Genomic DNA, 17,612 nt, shown 5'->3' with positions numbered 1-17,612 from the left:
TTTTATCGATCGTCGATTCTTTTCCCATTAAATCGCTGCTTTTATTTGGCAGCGAATGTATAGAAGTAAATTTCAACATCGTTGCTTGTTGTGACAACAGAGAAAATTCGGTACGAATAATTTACTCATGGCGATTATGCTGTTTGTAAAAATTTCTCAAATTTACTACAAAGTTATATATCATTTAATAACATTGATTTCAGCTATTATTCCGCTGTCCCTTAGTAGTAATTTAATCGTACAAAATTTCCTCCAGTCTTTGCAAGACTACCGGTATTCATGTTTATATACATATATATATATATTTTTTTTACAGTTTTCATTTTATTTCATGTACATTTGTATTTAATCGCTAATAATGTTAGCTTTGATTACCATTAACTGTAAATATTCGTCCATTCACATTCACTAATCACTTAATAATTCACAGTAAAATTCTTCTTGTAATGTTTCATTCGTACATTATTACTCGCTTCGTTTTTATTCGTTTCGATATCTTCCTCCTTTTTGGTCGACGTAGCAAAAAAAATTTGTTCGAAAATCATTTAAAAAGCCTCCTCGTAGTTTCTGATCCGCGTAACTCAGAGAGACTTCGGTTACTCGATTGGTGGTTTTTTTTTTTTTTTTTTCCGGAAAAATGTGTAATTTCCAAGCAACTCGAATGTGAGGGGGGAAGAGAGTTGATGAAATTTATTGTTATATTGTTTTTAAAATTACGATTCATAGGATTCTAAAAAAATGTTCTCAACTTCCACTTTCTTGTATGATCTTCGTTCATGGATTTGAGAAACATTTCGCCGTAGCGGGAGAGAAAAGATAAGATCGAGACGACCATTATAGGATTAACGAGGGCGAATAGAATTTCGTTGGATACGCGGAGAGACGCGTGGGATTGCTGATCGAGCCAACGATCGCGGAATCGTCGCTCTTTTGAGAGAGACGAAAAAGATCAAGTAGCAGAAACGTCCAGCGATGGAAGAAACGACGGAGGCATTCAGGAGAACATGATCTCAAAGTCGTCGATGTCCGAGAGTGAAAAATCGTCGGGGGAGTTTGGATCGTAATCGACGCTGTCGTTGGCGGAATCGTCACCGTCCCCGCTGTCCTCGTCGTCGTCGTCGTCGTCATCCTCCTCATCCTCCTCGTCATCGTCCTCATCATCGTTATCCTCTCCCTCGTTTCCAGCCTCGTCGGCGCCGTTCTCTCCGCCAGCGGCTTCCGCGTTATCCGCATCTGTTTAAAATTCAAAGTTTAATTGTAAAGAATCTTTCAAGGCTCGTGGCCGGTGGCAAGCTTTCTTGTAAACTAAAAGTGAGCGCTCTAATAATGGGTAATTATTTTCTGAAGTTTACCATCGGCATTATTATCGTCGGACGCAGAGTTGGAGCCGTCGTCGTCGCTCGCGTCGAGATCTTCCTCATCCTCGTCCTCTTCGGCCTCGTCTTCGTCGTCCCGCCTTCTGCCAACGTCGTACAGCCTGACACACGACTCTTGACCGCTGTCGAATTCGCCCTGATTCTCGACAATGGCTATTTGAGTGTCAAACTTGTTGCACGCCAGACCGTATATTCCTCTTTTGACGTCGTACGTAGCTGAAACGAGAGCATCCGATTAGGAACCAATGATACAGTGATAAAAAAACTGAATGAAAACGCCGGATACGTGATTGGTGGTTCCCGGTCACGCTCTTACCGATGCTGCTGTAGTCCAGGGCGTCGAGGGTCTTGAAAGACGTGACGTAATGGGACTCATCTTTGCCCTCCTGATCGAGGGAAACCGCGTATATAATGTGATTGACCGGTGAGAAAATAACGTCCATCTGATCGAGGGTAGGAACGGTTTTCAGTAGATGAAAAGTTCTAAGGTCCCAGACTTCGGTGTTGGACACGACCTCGGTGCCGTTTGGATGAAATACGCCGTTGAGCGTTTGATTGAGTTTGTCAAACTTGTGAATCTCCTTGCCGGAATTAACGTCCCAGAGGATGCCGTCGCTGAGAACGAGTTCGTCGTTCATACTGAAGGTCGCCCGGTTTTTCGTGTACTCGTTGGATATCGATGGGGTCAGGGTCATCAGGAGTTTACCCGTGGCGATGTCGTATATCGTCGCGCTCTCGCCCTGGGTCCCGATTATTCTGTCCTGCAATTTTCCGAATTCGACGTAATCCTCGTACTCGAAGGGCAATTTCATGTCGAAGAAGGTTCCGATGCTCCACAGTGCTGACATCGGGCTTATCCAGGCGGTCGAGGTTAACAAAAGATTGCCACGTTTGTTGCACTCCATGTGGTAGAGATAGGACTCGTGACAGTGGTAAGTTGCTTCCTCGGTGCCGGTGTGGGCATTGAACATTTTAATGTCACCGGCGTAAGTCCCGAGGATGAGGTATTGCTGGCACGGGGAGAAGGTGCAACAGGTGAAGGTGCCCTCGACGTCGGTCGTTCGAAACGATTTGACGGGACAGAATCTACTGTAAATGTGCCTACGGTCGAGTCTCTGACTGTCCATGCCCAAGGGTCTTCTGGTAACGCGGACGGTTACGTTGGTCGCCGAGGCGTTTTTCGGACGAGGATCCGGACACTTGTGCGGCTCGAGTAGATTGAACTGGGGACACGTGACCATTGGATTTTTGCAAAGGGCGTGTTGGTTCGTCAGATACTCGGTGATTATCGAGTCGAGGGTTATCGAGGAAACGTTGCTGCTCGCTACGCCGGAACCGGGACCGCCTCCCGCGCCGGGACCTCCGCCGCCGCCCCCACCGCCGACGCTCCCTCCTGGATCTCGGGATATTTGTTTTTGGAGGGACCTGCAACTCGATGATGTACAACTGATGCCGGAGGAACTGGACAAAATGCCCGAGATGCTGCTTCCGGAGATAGTTTGGGAGGAGGAGACACCGCTGGAACCGTTGAGGCTGCTACCGGTCGCCCCCGAGTTCCCTCTTTCTCCTTGACTGTGTTTCTTTTGATTGATTTGAAGCTTGATCGGCTGTTGCTGGCCGTGGGTGCTGACGCCCGGACTCGAACTCATGCTGTCGACGAGTTTCATCCTCACGGAGGACTGAGCGGTGGGACTGTTCGTACAGCCGACCGTGTGGCTCACGAATCTCGGTGTACTCGAAGTGGGTGTGCAAGAACCGACGCTCCCGCTGCCACCGCCGTTGCTGCCGACACCGCCGCCGCCGCCGCTGCCGCCGACGACGCTGCTCCTGACGGAGCTCTCGCGCGAGCCGCATCTACCGGTGTTGTACAAATTGACCGGTGCACCAGGTGAAAATACGAGTCGCGAGGGAGTCGCCGGGCTTCTGTAGGTGAACGGCTGATAGGACGTTACGGGTTTCATGATCGCGTGCGAGTCCAAATTCGCTTCTTTCTGAAGACTCGTCGCCGTTTCGTTCATCCCCTTGGACACGAGATGCTGATAAATCAACTGATTGAGCTGCTGCTCGTTGTACTGTATTCTCGTTTGGGCGACAACGTTCGCCCGGTGTAAGCTCACGAGCGATATCTCGTACTCGGCTCCGGTGGGTTTTGCCTTTCCGGAAACTCGCTCCATCAGCTCGAGGGCGTATTTTTGAAAGGTAACGTGCTCCTGGCGCTTCTCCTGCAATATCGGATCCTTCATCAGCGACTGTATCTGACCGTCGGTGAACATTGGTAATTTGCTGATGATCTGTCGGACTTTTTCACTTCGCGCGAGACCGGCGAGGGCGCGACAGGCCAGAGCTCGTATACTGTCCGCGTCCGTGATCGGCGTCTTCACCATCATCAGCTGTAAAAGTACCATTATACCGTTGTTGGAGCGAACGCCTTCCCAAACTCTCTGTATGAGCTCCTCGCTGTTGTGGATGTTTGTCTTTTTCTTGGCGGATCCGGTTACGGAGAACCTCGCGACGTTACCGCCGACCCGATTGATCGGGGCGCATACGCAGTTGACGAGAGCTCGGAGAGCCGCTCTCTGGACGTCCGCGTCGGCTATTATTTCGCACTCGGCCGAAGCGAGAAGCAGATTTATCGCCATCGTCATCGACATGTCCGGCATATCGACGCGATCGCACAGGAGCAGCATCACTTTAGGAACTACCGAACAAACGGCTATTACGTCCAAACAGGATCTAACCGTTTCGGCGATCGAGGTCGTGTGAACCCGACCGCTGTAGTTCCACTCCCGGGCAAAAGCAATGATCTGCAACAAGAGAGTGATCCCGCCGAGTCGATAGAGCTCGTCGACCGGTGGCCACGTTGCTCTGACCGACATCAGCTCTTGCAGCGTTTCGACCTTTTGTTGGACCTCGTCGCTGCTCAGCTTGCACGCTTTGTAAGGTGGCAGGGAGGGCTGCCACGTATCGCGCTCCGTCCTCGCCATTTCCATCCTCTGAAGTTGCTCCGCTTTCAAATATAGATGCGCCTCCATGTAACGTTTGAGGGCAACCGCGACGTGTCTCACGATTTGTCGGGACGCGCATTCCTCGTCGTCGTTCAACGCCGGCTCCTCCTCGATATTCAATATCGGCAGAGTCGATATGACGTTGAAAAGCTTTCTCAGTCCATCCTGCGAGTCGAATTCCTCGAGTATGACCTTGAAAGGAAACGAAAAACCGAAAAACATGGTGGCGTGACATCTTCCCGAATCGTGACTCCGCTCCAAAAGCCAAAGGGCGTACTTCACGAGATCGCTTATAATGTGTTTTGGCAAGAGGCAAACGCGTTCCATCGCGTCTTCGCAGTAAGCTAAATAATAAAGGCATATGGAGACTCCGGTCGCTGCTACGCTTGGTCTTGGCACATCGAGTAATTTTTGCAATCCTCCTACGTTGAGAAACTCGATGGAAAATTTTTTGTGGCACAACAACGATGCGAGATACTTGAGAGCCTCGAAAGCCAAGCGACTGTCCTTGGTTTCTCGAACGTTCGTATATTTGAGTATGAGCTCGAGGGCGTTTTGTTCGAAAACGTGCCCAAGAAATTCTTGATATTCCCCCATTGGCGTGAGATAACGAAGAATGAGTATTTGTCTGGTTGCCGGTGTCGGCGGGTGAATTTGGACATTACCGATTACGTATGTTTCGAGCTCAGCCCACGAGGAATTCGAATTACCCTCGAGGAGGCTCGAACACGATGTGATACCACTGCCCATCGTTCCTCCGGTCGTTACACCGCCGCTTCCGGGGACCCCGCTCTGCGATCCTCTCATCGTTAGGTTCAATTTTATCGGTGTGACGAGGGCTCTCGGTGGTGGTGTTGCTCGGCTGTTGGGGGTCGTTGACTGAGAGTTTGTCGACGAGTTGACCGGTGTTTTTGGTATCGCCGTAGGTGGAGACATCATCTCGGGATAACAATTGTCGAGATTCTTTACGGGCGTCGTTGCTATTATCGACATTGCTTCCGGAGGTTCGACGTCGCTTTTTACTTTTTTTATCGGAGGCGTCTCGTCCGGACTCAGAAGACCCTCGTCATCCGAGCAAAAAGATGTTGTTCGTGCAGGGCTTCTACTCACACCGTTTTCTCGCTTTTTCTCTCTGGCTTTCCGCTTGCCTGAAAGAACGCCTCCTCCTCCTCCTCCTCCTCCTCCTCCTTTGTCTCGTTCTGTCTCGCTGCCATCACCACCTCCAAGGCTGTTGCGATTCTGGCCGAAATGAGCGAAGGGCCGTATACTCGCGCCGCCGGTAGATTGTCTGTCCTCTTGAGCCTTGCCTTGCAGTTTATGCAACCTCTGAAGCATCAGAGGTACCATTTTTCCATTTTGTTCTCGAAATCCCGTTGCGATGTCTTGCACCTCCATCGCTGCGGCCAAAAGACCTGTTGCATAACTCTGCAAGGGTTCGACGCTTTTTTCTGCCCACGAAAACAATCTGTGAATGAGGCCGTCCATATCCGGTTGAAACACAGCCGAAGTATCCAGCCCCGGCAGGATGTCCAGCATCAAACGGCAGGCTGCTATGTTCAATTTTCTAACGTCCCTTCCGTTAATTCCGGCTCTCGTCCAAAACGTATCTCGAAGGTAATCGTTTATGAGCTGTAGAAGGGAACAATGATTTTTACAAGAACTAGTTTTGTAGTTCCTCGAAAATATTTTCCAGAAATATAGCCGTTTCAATGTCAAGAGGTAGAGATCAATAGCTTAAAAGACTGGTAACAAAAGCTTCAGTACCTTAGTCATAAAGTTATCTTTCCGAAACAATACTTTGAGTATATGTCCAAAGTTGCACTCCGGATCGGTCCTGGAGGGATGCCTTTCGTCAAAGGGATCCGGATCCATTTTGAGGTAGTTCTCGGTCTCGGATTCTATTATTTCGGCCAGTCTTTGTAAAGTTGGTGTGGGATCATAGGTAGGAGCGACATGATCTTCCTCCCACTGTCGCAATATCTGTACAACATCGGTCACTTCGGCCAATGATTCTGCCGTTGCCATGATACTATTCCTGAAATTAATAATCCACAATTTTGCCAAAATTTCAATTTCAATATTTTTTGGGAGATTTAGATTCACGGAACAATGGATCCCTTAGGAATTGACAGGATTTGATAGGCCTCGCATGCGAATCGTGAAAAAAACAGTGAATCGAAAGGCTATTTTGTTGCAGACCTAACCTAAAAGTCAAATTTCGCAGATGCCAAGTACGAACAACGATGCTCGTATTTTCGATGTTTCACCGTTAAGCGATGAGAACATTACGGTATTGAAACACTACAGCAATTCACTGCACATGTCTAGCATGGAGAAAAGAGAAATAAAAAAAACCGTATGTACGAACGTGTCGCGTGTGCTTGCTGTTCACAGGTTATAGACAGCTACTATGTACTCTCGTTGCTCGCTCTTTTTATTTTCTCTCGGACTGTCTTGGACCACCGGACGCCGCTATTCTTTTTGTACAAAAGTGACGAACGAGGAGAAATATTTATATGACTCGTACAAATGCAGATGATGTTTTATAATAAAAGTATATATAATGATAAAAAATCACTTTTGACAGTTTTTAAGAAAAGACTTTTTTCTGCAAACTGGTGTTGACGAACATTGTGCAAATTTTTCATCTTCAAGAAGTTTTTTTCTTTTTAACGACCATCTCCCGAGTGAAGCGATTATGTTCTTCGTATCTTGTGCGTACAATAGTAGCTTAATATTTCATCTTCTTCAGCACTTATGTATATTCGTATATATTAAAGATCTATACATACGTGTATAGCCGAGAAAAATTTTTTTGGTGCGACACGCGAGAGCGCGAGCAGAGAATTATTGTGTGTGTTGCGTATAGTGTATGACGTGTGTGATTGCGTGTGATACATTCGCAACCGTCGCAAACTGAAAACTGCGCGCCGCTGCATGGCGCGCCGGGAAATAAAATTTTCGTAGTACGCATGCGTTTCCATCGCCACGAGGGACGACCGCTCGCGGCGGCGGCTGGGAGGCGAGATTGTGCTGCTATAGAAGATCCAAGATATTTACATTATGACGAAGAGGAAAAAAAGTTTTTGAGAATTTTGATGCTATAATTATTGGCGTATTGCGCTCCATTCAGAGTCAGTGTAGTGATAAGTCATACGATGTTTACGGAGAAGTGATGGCAAATCGAATTCTTCGATAATAAGTAGTATCTATTTTTTTTTGTCTGTTGAATGTATAAACATCATCATGTCCAAAAGATTCGGCAAAGCATTTGACAGCGATTCTTCACCGGCGAAGAGGGCCAAAATTGGCAGTCCTCTCGGCGCTGCTGAAAATGTCTCGAAAGATAGGAAGAACAGATTTAGCGATGGTTCGCGCCGAAATACCAACGATGATTTATGGGGTGACGATTTTGACGAAAATGCTATCGAAGAAATGGACTTTATTGCGTCTCAAGCGTGTTCTCAAGTTAGTTCCGCCATAAAATATCTTAATCTCTATTAATAATTTATTATTGAATTTAATTGGATACAAATCAAACAATTTATAGGACGTTGACGCTGATTGCATAGAGACAAAAATAAATCTCAATGTGAATAGAAAGGCAGCTTCGGCAGTTGACAGTAGCGAGGCTGAAATAGGTGCAGGGCCTTCCAGCAGCTCCAGAGCATACGAGCGACGTCCCGTCGATACCAGACTCAACCAGCTCAGACAGCAACCAGCAGCATCCTATTCAAGGAATAATCGTCGTTCCATCGAGAATGAGGAGCGTCTTCATTCTCAAAAAATATCTTCTTCCGAAAACCTCAGGGAGTTGGGAATGAACGATAGTTTGATGGCTTTCGATGACTTTAAATCAAATTTACTTCAGAGACATAACATCAACTCTACTTTTTGTCCAAATCCCGATGTAGTGCTTGTTCCTGGTAAGAATCAATCTTTTCAAATGCTTACATGATATATTTAGTTGTTCAATATTTCATGCCAGTAACAAGAACAATTATTGACTCAAATTAGATGAAAAGAACATCAGACGGCTGGAAAAGTTGGAACAGGAAAATAAAAAACTGTTGGACGACTTTATGACCAAAGAGGGAGAAACAGTATTTTTACGAAGTCAGCTGCAACAGACTCAATTACGAGCGGAAAACGAAAAACTCGAAAAGGCTCGTTTTATTGAGGAACAAGCTAGTCGTCACCGAGCCGAACTCGATGCTTTGCACAAAGAGAAAGAAAATCTTAAGACGCAAAATGAATTTCAGGTCAATTTATTCAGGTTATAACGTTCAAATGCTATGAAAATTCATTATCCATTTCTAATGGGACTTGAGTACTTTCATCATCACCGCCTCGCATAGTATTCAAATGGAAACGTTTTTACAGGCTCTACAACTGGGAAGTTTGATGGAACGATGCAAATTGTTAGAATCAGGCGCTGTGAAATTAACTCAACCACAAAAAGCCGTGATGAGCGCCGAATCACCCAATCGAAGCCGATTCGGTCAACTGAATCGTTCCGTTGCTGCTGTGAAGACGGTCAAGGTCAGCGAGATTAGCGTCCAAACGAGTGGTTTTTCTGCCACAGACAGAATTCTCAAAACGTTGCTACATCGTGAGTGCAAACTAGCATCGAATTGAAAAATACTTTGTCTTATTGCATTTGTTTTACCGATGTTTTTTCTTTTAAGATTATCCTCTCGACTCCATACCACAATCAATATTCGAGCCCTCCTTGCCAGAAAAATCGGTTGTGGATATCCAAATAATTGAAAAAATAGGCCGAAAAAATTTGCCAATATTGCAGGAAGAGAACACTTTTCGGATATTTGGTAAGGAGAAAAAGCAATAGCGTACACGATATGCTCGTACCTGAAACAAGATTCCAACTATTTTTACGACTAATCATTTTCCTAACACCAGAAAATCCCGTTTTGGTGAAGCCCATCGTGAGTACGGTGAACGGCAGGACTTTGAACGTTGAATTTTTTCTACCCGATATCGCCGTGATGATGAAAAAAACGAGTACAGAAATAAACTCCGAGGATTGTATACCAATTGTTAATAAAGTAAGTATAAGGAACGACGAAGGAAACTTCGCTCGACCGTTACAAGCAACGTGGTAATGTCGAAGTCTAAAAATCTGAAATTTTCAGATTGTTTCCGCGACACGAGAATTATTCCTCAATTCGACAATCGTACTGGAAACGATATTTGCTGCGATGAAAAACGACGATATCAGAGACATGAACGATTTGTATTTATCTGATTTTTACGATAATACTGTGGAATACGACAAATCGATCTGCGATTCAAACGTGTGGTATGAGAAAGAACGAGGAATCGAAGCGAGAAGGGCCATGGCCGTGCTCTCTTACGTTGCCAAAGTCTCCAATTATCTCTGCGAATACATAACCGGTAGGAGTCGATTAATTACCGACAAAGATCGCGATTTTTCAACCTACAATGATCAGATGATCCGGTACAATTCCTGGGCCAAGAAAGACGAACCTTTCGAGATGTTGGAGATGATTTTAGATTTCGTTACTGCTCTCGGTTTGGTCGTACGTATTCATTGAATTTTTTCGTCTGCCCACGTGATATCTATTGCATACAAACGATCAAATGGGAAATATATTTTAGAGAAGATCGCACCAATTTAGCGGTTTGTTGTGCGCGATTGCGAGGATGTTGTGCAGCGTGCAGAGGAGAGTCGGCTTCTGTCCCAGAGGGTGCGTTTGTGCGACAGGATAAAAACATCTCGCGTACTTAGAGCATAATACGTCGAGTAACTGTGAATGAATTTTTTTCGTTCAAGATTGGAGTACGTTACGAGAATATTCAAGGAAATGGTTTTCTCGAGGCCTCTACTCCGGTGCTTCCCTTCCCTAACGGTAATGATGGAGACATTTTGTAAATCGAGAATATTCGGACGGAGCCTTTGTTCTTCTCGTTCGAGTAAGTGTAATTTTAATACTTGGCATCGACTCGCTATCCCTTCTCTCGATATTGACGGAATCATTCTTTTGCAAAAGCTCTGCATCGATGAAGAACCCCTCAAAATTTATTATTTTTTCAGATGTAAAAATATGGAACGGGGCTTTGCATTTCACGTCAGGTAAGGCTACGCGTGTTCTCATATTTTTATTCTCCACTTTCGGGTCATTGATGTCAAATCTTTGCTGGCCATTCAAGATGCTTGCTCGTTGGAGATCTTCATGTCACAGATCGAGCGGTTTCGCCTCGATGATGCAACGACGATCTGCATGAGCGACTCTTTTCTCTCGAGCGTTAATCTTGTGATCGTCACTGAAAGTATATCGTGGGTAACGGAATCGTCCACGTCGTGCAATTGTTGTTCGAGCATTCTCTCGTATGCGATAACATTGCTCTGTCAATGTTCGAAAATTAATTTGAATCGAGCAGATGGTAAAACGAAGCGGAGTGGTGGTGACGAGCTCTTTTGGACGAATCTCAAAAAAAAGCAAATGAACGCGTTGAAAAAAGGCATCAAATTTCTGAGTTATCTGGCGAAACGAGAGCCCGATTTCATAATGAGGGTTTCCGACATCGAGGACTCTTTTCACTTGTTCATGCAGCACGTTACGACTTTGGAGGGGCTACAGCTTCACGAGAATGAGCGTTAGTTTACTTCCTTAGCGTCAATCAATAACGGAGGATCCTCTCACCGTTCACTTCAAATTTCATTAATTGAATTTTTTTTGTTACATATTTACAGAAGAGGCACTGACACTTATAAAATTGACGTTATCCCCGGAGAGTCAGGCCTTAATTGAGCGACGTTCTCAACAATCTAAACAAATATTCAGTATTAAAAGCGTCTTTGAGGATAAGCCATCACCGAGCGCCTCAAGTGGTCGATGGTTCCAAGTGGATAACGAAAGTTTGTCAGATCGATCGTTTGCCATGTATGCGGAAGTTCTGAAAACTTAATGCAGCGTCAACAACCTCGAATCGTGGCAATGTAAATTCCTCAATCGGTTAATTCTTCTTCATCGCTAAAGTACGATTTAACCTTTTTGAAACGTTTACGAGGGATCGATGATTCCTGTTGCAAGTGTTCGACGTATCGACCACTCGCTACTTCGTACCTGTATCTCTCAGACTCCATTTCTTCTTGCTGCGGAGAAAAATAAAACTAATGTTTTTCAATGTGTCAAGGAACGAGAGTGGGAATTATTTCCAACTTGTTTTCTCTTAAACCGATCCAACATATTGAGAAAAGAGCCTAAATCAGGATACCGACCGTGAGTCTAATGGCCTCGCCAAGGGTTTCCACGTCCGGCTCGTTTTTATCCTCTTCCTCTTCTTCCTCTTTACGATGGGTATTTCTACTCGTTTCTCTAGGTTTTCTGGCAGCACTGTCATCGTCGTCGCTGTCATAGTAACTCGTATCAGCTTGACCCTCGGATGTTCTGTTACGCTTCCTTAATCTGACTTTTTTGGGAGGAGGAACTCTGACACCGAGCGTATTGCGACTACAATTGTAAGACAAATGGCCCTCTTCTCCGCATTCCCAACATTGAGACTTGTCCGGATAATCTCTGCGTCTTATGAATTCGGTGCTCCTTCCGTTGTCCATAGCTATTGAGCTTTTTATGGTTCGACCGCCAATCTGTACGTTGAATTAATGAAAATAACAAGTTTTTTACTGACCGATAAATGAAAGAATAAGCGAGCCGGACCATTCGTATGTTGAAATACCTGAGTGTTGTTTATAGCTCTGGCACAATTGATGGCATCTTCTGGTTTGAGAAAGAGAATAAACGCTATGCCTTTGCTGTGTCTTGTAATTTTGTCTTTAACAACTGTTACTCTAAGACAGAAAAAATTGTTTGAATCGAAGAAACCCTCTGATAACGACCACCTGTTCCGTTATGTCACTTACTTGACAATTTTTCCATATGATTCAAACATCTGATGAATATCATTGTTTGTCAGAGAAAAAGGCAAATTCGAGGCGTACACCGTCGACTTACTCGGTGCTATTCCACCGCTCATTATGGCAGTCTCTTCACTATAATTTAGCGATATTGCACGACTGACCTACGTAGGACCGTAATTGTCACAACATTGAAGAGCCAGGAAATCACCACAGTACTGTGTATTGCAGCGCCAAAACCAATAATAAACCTTTGACATAACCTCCGAGGACACATAGTCACAAGGACTAATTATTCTGGCAAGAAACTGTCAAAGTCATCCTACCATCCGGCTGACTTTTCGGCGAATAATTATAATCATGAACAACTTTCTGATTGCCTCGAAATCTGCACTGGTAAGTGGATAAACTTTTTCAAAAAAATTGTATCGAAAACGTAAGCAAATAGCAGAGAGATTTTCTTTCCCTCCTTGGGATATAATAGATGCGATGCACGTTGATCAGCTGTTCTACAGTAAAATAATGGCGTGATCATCTCTGTCAACCGATCGTTGTTTCCAAATATATCTACTATTTCGAGAATTTATTATTTTCATATTGGGTTTTTAATATTTTTCGTATAAAGACAGCAACAAATATTTTCGTCTTCTACACATGTTGCACAATACTGGTTCCATGGTACAGAAGGACCATAGGTTTCGTCCCGTCGCGATTCGTAAACGAAAACAGGGCTTCCGCGCGTTTGCGCCTGAGCCATATGCCGATATGCACTACTAGTTTCTCTGTGCTACGATTAAACAGTGGAATATATATCAATATACATTGAACTCTCGGTAACTCGTAGTGAATATTGGAAATTGAAATGTATTGAACCGTCGATCTATGCGAAGGAGAACGAGAAGGGTCGAAAGAGTTGTTTTTCGACTGACGCGTACACAGTGTGCCCGTCGATGTTTAAATATGAAAAGGGAGAGGCGACGCAAAAAGAGCGAAAAGGAGTTTCGCTCGATTCAACATGAATCGAAAACATCGAAACAAGACTCGACAAGATTTTGTAAAATACAAATTGTGGTTTATTGTGTTGACAGAATGATCTCAATAAATACGAACGAGTCAGAGTTGTATCGGGGAACAGCACTTGCGATCTAGACTCGGCCGTTTGTGCTCTCGTACTAGGATATTATCAATACGAAAGCTTGGCGGAAGACGATAAGAAAAAAATTGCTGTTATCCCTATAATGAACATATCCGAGAGGGAATACCGTATAAAAACCGAAGTCGTGTGGTTTCTGCGAGCCAATGGAATTCATTCGGACGCCATAACGTTCAGGTACGAGTGCATATACAATCGTAAATAACACGCATAAAATCGAACGTTCGTGAAATTCGGGCAGTTCGGTATTGCCATGCGGGTCTTCGAGGCCTGAAAACAGAATTTTTCATAATCAAGAATACACGATCGATCGGAAGCAAGAAAAAACGGTCAGAACAATAATTGTAAATGTTAAAATTTTTTTTCCAACTAGGAATCAACTGGACCTTGCAGGCCTGGCGAATGAAAAAAAATTAGAATTAACGCTCGTCGATCATCACGCGTTGGGAGTCGAGGACGAACGATTGGCGAATAGCGTCGTCGAGATAATCGATCACAGGCCGCGAGACCCGACCTGCTCGTGGCCCCCCAGCCTCAAACTCACCCTCGAACCGGTCGGTAGCTGCGCCACCCTCGTCGCTCACGAAATATTAACGAAGAATCCTACATTGATGGACGCTCGGATACGCGCTCTTCTGCGAGGTTTCTACTCTCGTTTTACACGATTTCAAACACGCACACACACACACACACACGCGCACACATAGCGAGGCTCTCCTCTCTCGCGGAAGCCCATTTCGCCACGGGAATTAATCGATTTATTTTTTTACTGACAGGCCCAATTCTGGTGGACACTCACAATTTATCGGCGCAGGCAGCGCGCGCACGGCCCCTCGATCGCGAGATCATTCGCCGCCTCGAAGAACCCGTCGAAACTGTCCCACCGAGGGAGCAAATCTACGAGGAAATTCTAGCAGCAAAAACTGACGTCTCGAATCTTACGGCCGAGGATTTGCTGCTCAAAGACCTCAAAGTCGTCGATGAGGTCGCTCTTCCCGGCTTCCCCATTCTCGTTGAGGTGCAAGCACCCTTTTTATTCATATTAATCCAAACTCAATCGACAAACTTGCACAAAACGAATCGACTCTGACGACTTCCTGTTTCCCCCCCGCCTGTCCTGTCGTTTAAGTCGTGTCAAAGGAAGCTCGCGCCTCGAGAAAAGCTCGTGTGGAGTTTGACCTCGAGGCATCCACAGCTGCGCGTCGATCGAGGCATAATCTCCACATTATCAAACTGGCACGAAATTCGGGAAATCCAAAAAAAACTCGAGCCTGTTGTTTCGAGCTTTCGTGTTCTGTGAAGAATTTCGAATAGAACGTTTCAATAAATATTCATCGGTGGGCCGAAAATGCTTGTGGCATTTTGCGGGGATAAAAAAAGCCTAAAGAGAGAGTGCGAGGGAGTTTCTTACTCCCTTTCTCGTCGGGTCCGATCGGCCGTGCGAACTTTCGTGTCGGTCCTTCCCCGGAGAGAGAACGCGCCGCTGCAATGCCGAGATTTTACGAGGCCGCAAATGCTCCTGGCATTTGATTATCCCATCGAACCAAGTGGCTATATATCATACATGTCCGGCGCGAATATGGCCCGGTTTTATCCTCCCGCGCCCCTTCGATATACCCTGCACACGAACGACACCTTACACATCTGTTCCCCGCCGCGTTCTTCCCTCGGTTATACGAGCCATTTCGACCGCGATCGATCTCCCTCTCCGCCCGATTGTTTCGCTTTAAAAAAATACTTGGAGAGTGAAGCAATGTTGGAAGTTACTTTTCAAGTGTAAAGCCTCTTCCCTCGAATTCGGCATCGTTGTCGATGCTTTTTGTCCAAAGCTTTTCGGCGAGGGTGATTCGTCGGGGGATTGAAATTTATAATTTTTGGCTCGTTTCCGGGTTTCGATTTAACTCGAAAACGCGTTGAGAATGCTGGTACGAAATATTTCATATACCGAGGAATCGTGACCGATCGAAAGAAACAAATTTACCGGCTCCTATTTTCGTGACTCCCTCGGAGTCCCTTTTTTCACGAGTTTCGGTCGCGCTCGCATCAAGCTGGCGCGTCGAGAGAATCGTTGGTCGCTCTTGCGCGACGCATTCAACTCGCTCGTAGATTTTTTCCTCCCCCCCCCCCCCCCCCTCTCTCTCTCGCTCTTTCTCAGTCTCACTGACGATCTTACTGGCTGTGTTTAAAGGAATTTGTAAAATTGCCCAACGCTCTGGAAGATGTTTTGGCCTTTGGAAGCAGGGGCTCGTTCACCCTCGTCATTCTCCTCGGAATGGATCTGAGGGGCGAGGAGAAAATAAGGCGGGACGTGGGGATTTTCATACCCTCGAGGACGAGCGTCGAGCAGCACCACGAGGTGAGAATCAGAGTTTGCACCATTTCTCCGGGATGCGTATTATCTCCCCTCGCGAGGGGCTCTCGTCGAGGCGCGCCGCGAAGGCGAGGGACAATGCCGAGAGTAAATTTATCCCCCGTTGAATTCTAACGCTCCTTCACTTTCCTTTCCTCCACTTTTGCTGCTCTGTTTCGTCGCCAAAGTTCCGAGTGGCTTTCGCGAGATTTTTGAGAGTTTCCCTCCTGCTCCCCGTCACAATTCCACGCCCCGGTGAAAAGTCTTAAGCTCTCGAGCGACTCGAGTTTGTTTTAACGTGCGATCTTCCATCTTTCAGATTTTATCCAGACTGATGGGCTCGGATCTCGGGCTGGAGAATCGCGTGGAAAAAAAGTACGAATCCTCCGACGGGAATAGCCACGCATTTATTACGTTCAGACAAACGAACGTGCGGCTCACGAGGAAGCAGATCATTCCGATAATCCGGAGCGCGATGACGGAGCTCCGGGCCCGGAGAGTTGAGACTTTACCACCGGCGAATTGACCAGCGCCCGGGAAATAATACAGACGAGCGAGCACCGCGGCGCAACATTTTTTTCCGAGCTTCGAAGTCTCTCGGAATAGAGCGCGTAATAAAGCTCTCAATCTTTCCTCGCATTCGGGGCGCGATGGCTCTCGGGCCGGTTTGTTCTTTCGAGTGAAATAAAAACGGCGTTCCATCCCGAGCAATTATTCGCGATCGGAACATTAGCGCAGCGAGAAGAATAAAAGCTTTTATAAGAATCTTTTACGCGTCCTGTGGCCCCCCTATACATCTTCCCCGTGATTATTTGAAAATGGAAAGAGCCGCGGGGGTGGGGGGATCGAGGCCGAGTGAAAGACGGAGGAAAGAGGGGAGCGATAAACTCTTACTTTCCTGGAGCGCGTACCGCCCCCGTCCTCAGCCTCGTGTGCAGCTTGCACTTTTTTAATAAACTTTTTTACAAGCCCACAAACGCAGCGGGGATCCGAATGAATCTTGTTTCCTGGAGGTGAACGGGCCCCCCCCCCCCCCCCCCCCCGTCCCTCTGCTTTCCCCGGCTCGAAGCTCTCCCGCTCTCGCGCGCGTGACTCTTTTTCCACGCTAAAACCCGCAGGAAGGACTGAAATTACGAAAGTTTCGGAATTCCACCCAACCCCCCATCGAGCCCCGGCCCCTCCCGTTCCGCCGCTTTCTTCGCATCGGCGAATTTCCACCGCGAAGATAATACGAAGTAACCGGGTTTATTTTTTCTCCTATTTTTTTTTTTTACTCCGTACGCGTTCGCGCCTGCTGCCCGGGCGGGAATAAATAGCTTTTCAAGCGCGAAGCCCCACCGCATTGCTTTTCTCGAGATGAATCTTTTGAGAAGGTAGGCCCCGCCGCGACGAGAGCTTCGTCGTATCTCAGTTTCTGTACATTTATATACGCAAAATGCTTTGAACCGCGCGAGCGGCGGAGCTCGGAGGGACGAAGCACCGAGCAGAGTGTATACTCTCGTGTTTCGCTGGCCCTGCCTCCCTCCGCGACCCTCGCCCCGTACGGATCCCTCCTATTTAATCCCATTACGCGTTCGGCTACCATGGAAAAGCCCTTTGAGTTCTCGTCCTCTCCCTTTCTCTCTCCCTCCTTCGAGAGCTTCCTTCCCATCCTCGCGGACTGCGCTCCCGACCCTCCCTCGCGCGTGTGTACATTAGAAGGACAAATTGTTGCTGTGCGTTCGAGCATCGTACGCGGTTCCTACCAGCTGTGAGAAGCCCGACATATATATATACACGTTCGACGCGAAAATTCCCACTCTTTTGGCGTTCCTCGAATCTTCCGGAG

General features: G+C 46.4%; 4 protein-coding genes across 6 annotated transcripts; 2 read left to right on the top strand and 2 right to left on the bottom strand.

Annotated features, from left to right (window-relative positions):
* Positions 1 to 604: 604 nt before the first annotated feature.
* mahj (LisH and WD40 domain-containing protein mahjong) lies at positions 605 to 7,300 on the bottom strand. Of its 3 annotated transcripts, XM_043430418.1 has the most exons (6): positions 7,174 to 7,286; positions 6,750 to 6,858; positions 6,146 to 6,416; positions 1,693 to 6,010; positions 1,353 to 1,592; positions 605 to 1,233 (listed from the first exon to the last, which is right to left on the bottom strand). In XM_043430418.1, exons 3-6 carry the CDS (start codon positions 6,404 to 6,406, stop codon positions 995 to 997), a joined length of 5,058 nt encoding a protein of 1,685 aa, XP_043286353.1. In that variant the 5' UTR covers positions 6,407 to 6,416; positions 6,750 to 6,858; positions 7,174 to 7,286; the 3' UTR covers positions 605 to 994. The 3 variants fall into 3 exon arrangements, with proteins under 3 accessions (XP_043286353.1, XP_043286352.1, XP_043286354.1); XM_043430417.1 differs by lacking the exon at positions 6,750 to 6,858 and having other exon boundaries at positions 7,174 to 7,300; XM_043430419.1 differs by lacking the exons at positions 6,750 to 6,858; positions 7,174 to 7,286 and adding an exon at positions 6,586 to 6,719.
* A 92-nt stretch (positions 7,301 to 7,392) lies between these two features.
* mus304 (mutagen-sensitive 304) lies at positions 7,393 to 11,559 on the top strand. The gene is made up of 12 exons (XM_043430421.1): positions 7,393 to 7,849; positions 7,932 to 8,307; positions 8,399 to 8,643; positions 8,765 to 8,993; positions 9,070 to 9,210; positions 9,302 to 9,447; positions 9,535 to 9,942; positions 10,022 to 10,110; positions 10,197 to 10,336; positions 10,458 to 10,496; positions 10,574 to 11,020; positions 11,118 to 11,559. The coding sequence occupies exons 1-12, from the start codon at positions 7,628 to 7,630 to the stop codon at positions 11,330 to 11,332; spliced, it is 2,697 nt and encodes an 898-aa protein (XP_043286356.1). The 5' UTR covers positions 7,393 to 7,627; the 3' UTR covers positions 11,333 to 11,559.
* Positions 11,064 to 12,420, bottom strand: LOC122417145 (zinc finger CCHC-type and RNA-binding motif-containing protein 1-like). Its single transcript, XM_043430423.1, has 4 exons — positions 12,288 to 12,420; positions 12,104 to 12,215; positions 11,646 to 12,014; positions 11,064 to 11,519 (listed from the first exon to the last, which is right to left on the bottom strand). The coding sequence occupies exons 1-4, from the start codon at positions 12,398 to 12,400 to the stop codon at positions 11,373 to 11,375; spliced, it is 741 nt and encodes a 246-aa protein (XP_043286358.1). The 5' UTR covers positions 12,401 to 12,420; the 3' UTR covers positions 11,064 to 11,372.
* Positions 12,421 to 12,547: 127 nt separating this feature from the next.
* pn (exopolyphosphatase prune) lies at positions 12,548 to 16,549 on the top strand. Its single transcript, XM_043430422.1, has 6 exons — positions 12,548 to 12,677; positions 13,370 to 13,611; positions 13,808 to 14,076; positions 14,211 to 14,452; positions 15,623 to 15,790; positions 16,104 to 16,549. Exons 1-6 carry the CDS (start codon positions 12,642 to 12,644, stop codon positions 16,308 to 16,310), a joined length of 1,164 nt encoding a protein of 387 aa, XP_043286357.1. The 5' UTR covers positions 12,548 to 12,641; the 3' UTR covers positions 16,311 to 16,549.
* Positions 16,550 to 17,612: the final 1,063 nt, after the last annotated feature.

This window comes from Venturia canescens, chromosome 10, assembly GCF_019457755.1.
Source record: "Venturia canescens isolate UGA chromosome 10, ASM1945775v1, whole genome shotgun sequence".
NCBI classification, from domain to species: domain Eukaryota; kingdom Metazoa; phylum Arthropoda; class Insecta; order Hymenoptera; family Ichneumonidae; genus Venturia; species Venturia canescens.
The sequence above is the reverse complement of the archived record's forward strand: the minus strand, read 5'-3'. Positions and strand labels throughout refer to the sequence as shown.

Excerpts from the sequence above, each read along its gene's own strand:
- pn (XM_043430422.1), top strand. The coding sequence starts at position 12,642 with ATGAACAACTTTCTGATTGCCTCGAAATCTGCACTG. Across the intron at positions 14,077-14,210 it reads GATACGCGCTCTTCTGCGAG|GCCCAATTCTGGTGGACACT; the intron begins GTTTCTACTCTC and ends TTTTACTGACAG. Across the intron at positions 14,453-15,622 it reads GCTTCCCCATTCTCGTTGAG|GAATTTGTAAAATTGCCCAA; the intron begins GTGCAAGCACCC and ends CTGTGTTTAAAG.
- LOC122417145 (XM_043430423.1), bottom strand. The coding sequence starts at position 12,400 with ATGAGCGGTGGAATAGCACCGAGTAAGTCGACGGTGTACGCCTCGAAT. Across the intron at positions 12,216-12,287 it reads TCATATGGAAAAATTGTCAA|AGTAACAGTTGTTAAAGACA; the intron begins GTAAGTGACATA and ends TTTCTGTCTTAG. Across the intron at positions 12,015-12,103 it reads GAGCTATAAACAACACTCAG|ATTGGCGGTCGAACCATAAA; the intron begins GTATTTCAACAT and ends TTCAACGTACAG.
- mus304 (XM_043430421.1), top strand. The coding sequence starts at position 7,628 with ATGTCCAAAAGATTCGGCAAAGCATTTGACAGCGATTCTTCACCGGCG. Across the intron at positions 10,337-10,457 it reads CCTTTGTTCTTCTCGTTCGA|ATGTAAAAATATGGAACGGG; the intron begins GTAAGTGTAATT and ends TTATTTTTTCAG. Across the intron at positions 10,497-10,573 it reads GGCTTTGCATTTCACGTCAG|ATGCTTGCTCGTTGGAGATC; the intron begins GTAAGGCTACGC and ends TGGCCATTCAAG.
- mahj (XM_043430417.1), bottom strand. The coding sequence starts at position 6,406 with ATGGCAACGGCAGAATCATTGGCCGAAGTGACCGATGTTGTACAGATA. Across the intron at positions 1,593-1,692 it reads CCTGGACTACAGCAGCATCG|CTACGTACGACGTCAAAAGA; the intron begins GTAAGAGCGTGA and ends CTCTCGTTTCAG. Across the intron at positions 1,234-1,352 it reads CGACGATAATAATGCCGATG|ATGCGGATAACGCGGAAGCC; the intron begins GTAAACTTCAGA and ends AATTTTAAACAG.